This window comes from Hyposmocoma kahamanoa, unplaced genomic scaffold (assembly GCF_003589595.1).
Source record: "Hyposmocoma kahamanoa isolate Upper Pololo Valley unplaced genomic scaffold, ASM358959v1 102, whole genome shotgun sequence".
Classification (NCBI taxonomy): domain Eukaryota; kingdom Metazoa; phylum Arthropoda; class Insecta; order Lepidoptera; family Cosmopterigidae; genus Hyposmocoma; species Hyposmocoma kahamanoa.
Genome location: NW_020653337.1, coordinates 1,288,104 through 1,295,164, shown reverse-complemented (window position 1 = coordinate 1,295,164; position 7,061 = coordinate 1,288,104). Strand labels below are relative to the sequence as shown.

At 36.9% G+C, this 7,061-nt stretch overlaps 1 protein-coding gene across 1 annotated transcript; it reads left to right on the top strand.

Annotated features, from left to right (window-relative positions):
- Positions 1-3,839: 3,839 nt before the first annotated feature.
- On the top strand, positions 3,840-5,379 carry LOC113232565 (succinate--hydroxymethylglutarate CoA-transferase). The gene is made up of 3 exons (XM_026467337.1): positions 3,840-4,152; positions 4,245-4,422; positions 4,569-5,379. Exons 1-3 carry the CDS (start codon positions 3,840-3,842, stop codon positions 5,347-5,349), a joined length of 1,272 nt encoding a protein of 423 aa, XP_026323122.1. The 3' UTR covers positions 5,350-5,379.
- Positions 5,380-7,061: the final 1,682 nt, after the last annotated feature.

Genomic DNA, 7,061 nt, shown 5'->3' with positions numbered 1-7,061 from the left:
ATTTAATACCTACTCTCAATCAAAACAAGGTACAAAATTTGAAGAGTTTTCTACGTTGTTTCAAACATTGAGATTACATGAAGATAAATTTCACGAGTATTCATAAGAACGTCGTAACATTCATAATTCCGTACTTTTTGGCAAAATTTTATCTTTAACAATCTATCGACAACAACTACATCAATTGTGAAAACTGGAAAAGAAGACAGACTATAGTTTGAACTCGCACGCAAGGCCCTCTCGACGCGACACTACGCGCAAACAAACCCGATGCTGCCGTCGCGCTGCTCGGCCGGCACTCAGGGCGCGTGTCCACGCTAAGAAAAGTCGCCGGGTCTATGCAAGAATACGTATCGTTTCTACACACGAACCGTGTACACTGCCTCGGCGCTAGACAAGAAAAAAAATCTTGTCTAACCCCGACACGACGCGCTCTACCGCAATTGTACGGTGCGGGGAGGTGCATTGTCAGTAAACGACGCGTATAAACATACGCGTGGACGGGTGTTGCTTAGTAGTCAATAAAGACAACAACATATTTCTTCCTACAGTCGCGTAGTAAAACGACAGCTACCTGGAACTGGACCAGTCCGAAAGTCCGAAAGCATTCATATCGTGTACATACTCATCATTTTCTCGTCTGTAACAGGGGGGCTACTCTCGATCTCCGTCCGAAACAATTACTGTTAAATAAGTAATATTTGACAAAATTAAAAGACAAGTCCAGTCCAGTATGAAGCTTCATTCGTATCACGCGTCTTTTCATTTGGTAAAGTATTGCTTATTTGGAACATGACGTGTCTGGGGATATATTATATCCCCAGACACGTCATGTTTTCGTGGCTAGATCCGACAAAATTTTTGCCGTGTGCAAGACCATTCTCATCTTGTCTGTAGCAGACACGTCGAATTTCTTAGCGTGTACACGCGCCCTCAAGACAGCACTACGCGTATGCACTTGTTTGACACGTTCGCCGCACGCCAGACGTCGACAGACGCTCGATTTGAACGGGCACTCTATCTGTACACTCTTAAATTGCCGCAGCCAAACGACAAATTCAAACGAGCAAGGTTACATTTCTTTAAACAAAAAATGATAAAGATGCAGCAAGTGGCGGCGGATGGCATCGAGCTGCGCCGAGTGCAGTTTATAAAATACCATATTATTATGATAGAGAAACATTATCTACTAAATAATCTCAGTACAGAGTACTAAAAAAACCGACCTCAAAAATACGTGGAATTGCGTCTATTTGCTAAGTTTTATTGAAATATCCCCTAGTTCGCCACTATACAGGACTTGACACTGGAGATAATAAAAATATGTTCTCACTACGATACTACTCAAAGTATATTGAGAGAAAAACGCCTTGAATTGGATAAATAGCAAAATCAACCATTAAAATAGTTGCTCCTAAATTAAAGTAAGGCGCTATTTGTAAAAATGAATCTTCATGCGTGAACAGCCACCCTTAAAGGTGGATGATTTTCTTCAAAATTAAATGGAACCACTATGGAAGTACCTCCTTTCCAACAAAAAAAGAATCATGAAAATCGGTTCACAAATACCGGAGTTATCGCGTAACATATGTACATACAAAAAAAAAGAACATACAGTCGAATTGAGAACCTACTCCTTCTTTTGAAGTCGGTTAATAAACTATACATTTCTTCTAATTGCCTCCGTGACTGAACTGTTATCATGCTGGACTGCCACGCAGAGGTTCCATTCTCAGGGCTAGTTGAAATTTGTACGGCCAACATTTATTTCTTTCGTGAGCGGTGTAATTTGTGGTTGTCTATGTGTGTCCATAGCATCCGCGATGTAGGGTTTTCTTTCCATCCTAGAGGGTTTCCTTAGTACGGGGCTACGGGTGTGTGCGTTATTATTGTTGCTAATTGAACTAAACACTCTAGCCGCACTGCGCAGGCGCAGCCTGTTGTCGGCTACTTATATGCGACTGAACGACGTCGGGCTGTATAGCGCGAACTTTGGAAATAGCAATGCAATAAGAACATTATGGTTACTAAAATAAAGTAAATATTTCTTCTCAGGGGAATCTGCTTTATGAATGTGTAAGCAATTTGTAGATTTCATACGCAAATAATAAAATAAATAAATAAAATAAAAAAATACTGGCACTGGATAAGAAATGAAAAGATATTGAGTTCTTAGGTTTTCGCGATTGTTACAGATAGGAAATGAAACTATTTTTCCTTATTAAATCGCGTATATTTGTTATAACGAACAAACCGACGTTGAGTCGGCCGACGTTGAGTTGACTCAACCGTGATCATGGGACCTGTAAAGGGCCCGAAACGTAGGTTTGTTTGAAAAAACAAATATACGCAATTTAAATCCGGAAATATAATTTTATTTTCTAAATAAAATAAACATTCCAGATTCAATTCCCAACAGGACCTATTTCGGAAAAAAACTTTTCTGGTGGTTTTGGCTTGGTTGTTCTGGGTAGTGCCACGGAGTGAATTCTTTTGCTCTTTGTTCCGGGTTCCATTCCTGGACACGGTCGAATTATATCTGCGAATTTAAAGTTTGATTAATTGAAATTACCTGGCTTAGTAGATGTCCTTGCTATAATTATAACCTATTGTCTTAATTTACATTGAAGTGAAGGAGCGTGTGAAAAATGTGATTTACGTATATATATCACTTCTGTCTATAGATATATTGAATTGATTGATTACATTTTAGTTTAAGATTGACGAATGTGACAAATCCTTATAATTTTAATACGCATTGTGTAATATATGGTATTGGCTAATTTTAAGGTTTAAAAGGAAATAAAATGTATGTACGTACTATCGTTTTCTTACTGATAATAATGAACGTTTAGCTTAAGTTTGCCCGAAGCTGTGTGCTCTTTATATGCAATAATAATGTATTAAATTAAAGTCGGCATTGGGAATGGGTAGCACTAAAATACATATACAACTTGTGTGTTAATGAAATAATGTAATTAATATCTTATTTTCGTAGCGCCTGTTCAAAATTGTTGCACTTTAATATATAACAACAATGTCAAGTTTTGTTGCTATTATATTAAGATCAGGCAAAAGTAACGCCATTGCAATGCAACTTAGGGTCGTATTCTAGAACTCTACTCAATGCTCAAGTGGATTTGAGTATGGTTTAAAGCACTCGAAATCATACTCAAGTCCCTGCCATTAGGGTCGTATTTCCAGTGCTTGAAATCATACTCAAGTCTGCCCTAGGGGTCGTATTCCAAAACTCTACTCAATGCTCAAGTCAGGATTTCAGCAGACTTGAGTATGATTTCAAGCACTGGAAATACGACCCTAATGGCAAGGACTTGAGTATGATTTTCAGTGCTCACTGCAATACTCAAGTCCTGACTTGTGTTCTGGAATACGACCCTTATTCGGCCACCAGGCTTGCAATATTGCAACATTGTGCATTAGTTGTCATGTCATAGTCAATGTCAATGTCAATGTCAATGTCAAATCGTCCACTCACATGACATCTATTCTATTGTGATAAAACCGTCGCTGGTTAACGCAGTGGAATAATCTCGATCTAATCGTAATTGCATCACTCTTACTATTCTCTTCAAGTGTATAATGTGAAGAATTTTTAGCATTATTAATTTAATGGGAGAGCGTACACGATTCCCCGAAGAGATGGCTACCACGAGCACGGCAGTCACTACGGTGCAACCACAATTGCAGGAGGTAAGTTGTGTTCAAATAGTCTTTACCGTTTGTTTATTGCCTCCTTATCATTTTATTTACACTGCGAACATATTATTGTTTCATATATGATAAGTAAAAAGTGTCACTTTATTCATTCCGTGCTCGCAATGGAGATCATAAAAACATTTACATTCGGTGCTATCAAATCTCATTATCATGGACTTAGGGAGTTTTCCACGCGTTTGCCGGGTTTATTGAGCGATATTACCGTGTTAGATATGACCAGGGTCATCGCAGGGCCGTATTGTACTATGCTTATTGGAGATTTAGGTGCTAATGTCATAAAATTGGAAAGCCACGAAGGAGATGAGTCGAGGAAATGGGGTCCCCCTTTTATGAAAGACAACACAGAGTCGTATTACTCTCTCTGCGTGAATAGGAGCAAGAGAAGTGTTTGTGTGGACTTTAAGAAGCCAGAAGGTGAGAACCCAATATAGTATGATTTGTATTAATTTGCACTTTTCAAGGCAATATCAGTTGACATTAATTAGAGTATCTTTAAATGTCGGCAGGTAAACAAATAATATACGACTTGGTTAAGAAGTGTGATGTATTAGTGGAGAACTATATACCGGGAAAACTGGATCAATGGGATGTTGGGTACGACAAACTGAGGCAATTGAATTCTCAATTGATATATTGTTCTATTACTGGCTTTGGACCTGTTGGACCCTATGCAAAAAAACCAGGGTGAGTGGAACACATTGTGTTTAAAGTAAGACGTTAGTAAGAATACATGTTAGGGTATAAAATTTAAAAATGCCATCAGATAATGAAAAACCCTTTGTAAAGTTTAGCTACATAATAACATATAACTGCTGGAAACTCTGTTTTAGATATGATGTAATAGCTGCAGCCATGGGAGGTCTCGTCCACGTCACAGGAGAGAGAAATGGAAGACCAGTTAAAGTAGGAATACCTGCCACTGACCTTGCCACAGGACTGCATGCATTTGGTGCAATCCTGACTGCTCTTTATTACCGTGAAAAAACTGGCAAAGGGCAAAAGATTGATTGCAATCTACTGTCCACACAGATATCAATCATGATCAATGTTGCTGGTAATTACTTGAACTGTGGTATAGAAGGTGAACGCTGGGGTACTGCTCACGCAAATGTCGTCCCGTACCAAGCTTTTCCAACTAAAGATGGTGATATTGTCATTGGTGCAACATCAAATGCTCAATTTGTTGACCTTTGTAGGAAAATTGGAAGGGAGGATATGGCAAATGATGCGAGATTCAAAAATAATTCAGATCGGGTCGTGAATAGAGATGTGCTTATCGAAAATATAAGCCGTATGACTATTAAGAAAACCAAGAAAGAGTGGTGGGAGTTGTTAAAAAATGCATCTTTTGCATCTGGTCCAGTGAACTCAATCAAAGAGGTATTTGAAGATGAGCATGTGAAAGCTGTAGGGATTGTACAGGAATTGCCCCATCCACTGATTGGAACAATGAAGACGACTGCTCCCCCTACTACATACAGTGAAGGAGGAAACTATGTCCGTTCAGCACCTCCACTTCTGGGCGAACATACGAAAGAAGTTTTGTCAGATTTTTTAGGTTATAGTAGTACTACAATTAAGGAATTGTTCAACACTAATGTAGTCCGTTAACTTTGTCTTTAAATTTTAATTAAAAAAAAAACATTTTATTTGTAATGTACATATTTTTTATAGAATGTTATGTAACATTTATTACTAAAATTTGCAACATGCTTTTTTCTTTATTTGAATGCTCATTAACATCATGGTCTTCCCATTATATGTCCCATTATGGAACCCTATAAGGAGAGGGTTTAGGCCATACTCCTCCACACTGGCTCAATGCAAGTTGGAAACTTCATATATTGTCCAAGAATGGAAAGTTTCACGTACTAATTTAAAATTATAAGTACAGGCACTCAAAATCATGTACTTTTTAGCTCAGAAGCAACCGTACTACAGACTGCCACTGTTTGCATTCTAATGTTATCTGTACAAAACTATTTACTCAAGGTCTTAACATATTATCTGATATTAAAATAAATGTATCATTATGATAATTAAAATTTGATAGAGTATTATTGTTTTTATTTCACTTCTACCTAAAGCGAAGTGGTATAGTCTCAAGTGTTGACTCAATCAGTGTCATCAGAATGCACCGGACATACTTGCTGCAGCCATACAAACTACCCGTACAGCTGCGCCGTCGGGACATGTGTCCTTACATTACTTTCTAATTTATCATTTGTTCTAACCACAAATATCAAATATGGCTAGAGATCAAGTACCTTCTTGCCAATTACTGAAAATATAGTTTTTTAATTAGTTTTTTTACATTGTAATGATTTCTTGGCCAATTTCATGATTAAAAAATTAATTAATAAATTTATATTGATGTTTTATTTAGTTTTAATAGGGTAATGAAATACTTATTTAAAAAAAATACCTGCATCCCTAGACACTAGTGATGTGTACATTAATGAAGATTTTGCTAGTTGGAGAGAGTTAACAAATCTTGTGAAGTGCCGTCTCCATCATCACGATTTATTATAAAGATATTTATCTTCTTTGATAATTATTATAATAATTATCTATTCTGATGTGTAGCCGATAATTATCCATGCTGAATCGTAGTGTTGTCTCTTTCATTTTTGACAAAAATTAACAAAGAGTGAGAAAACGGTTTGTGACTCTTTTTGATATTAACATTTGACGCCTTTGGTTACGTCTCTGATACTATAACACGCCGCGACATTGCTAGCGGTAACATATTATTGTTCCACTTAATTTAAGATCATCATAATTACCACTTCGAACCGTAATGGTCCATCACCATTCCATCAATGGAATGACATCTATTTGTCAAGTTTTATTCGCGCAAATCCGGATTCATCCCCTAGTTTCCCACCCTTAGAGGTGAATTTTAAATTTAAATATTTATTCATATTCATTTTATTTGCATTTCACATGGATGATAAACTTATACATGTGATACCCTATAAGGGTGTAGCAAAGTTACAATGGAATTTAAATACATTGCACGTATTACGTGCTTGAACGTAGTTAATTAGTTTAGATAATTAATTATATTATAGATTCTATAATTATTAATAAACATAATTATTACCATTGACTTACAATTATATGGACGTCGGGTTCGCGCTAAAAAGTGTCCGAACTTATAGGGCGTTAAAATCGTATACAGAGCGTCATTCACGCTTTAGTCTTCGTTTGTTCGACTGACAGCGAAGCAAGCAAAATTAGACAGTACTGCGATGACATTACAATTTAAATTCAACGTTTTAGCTTTTTCATATTCCTTTACATGTCACTACGTTTAAATA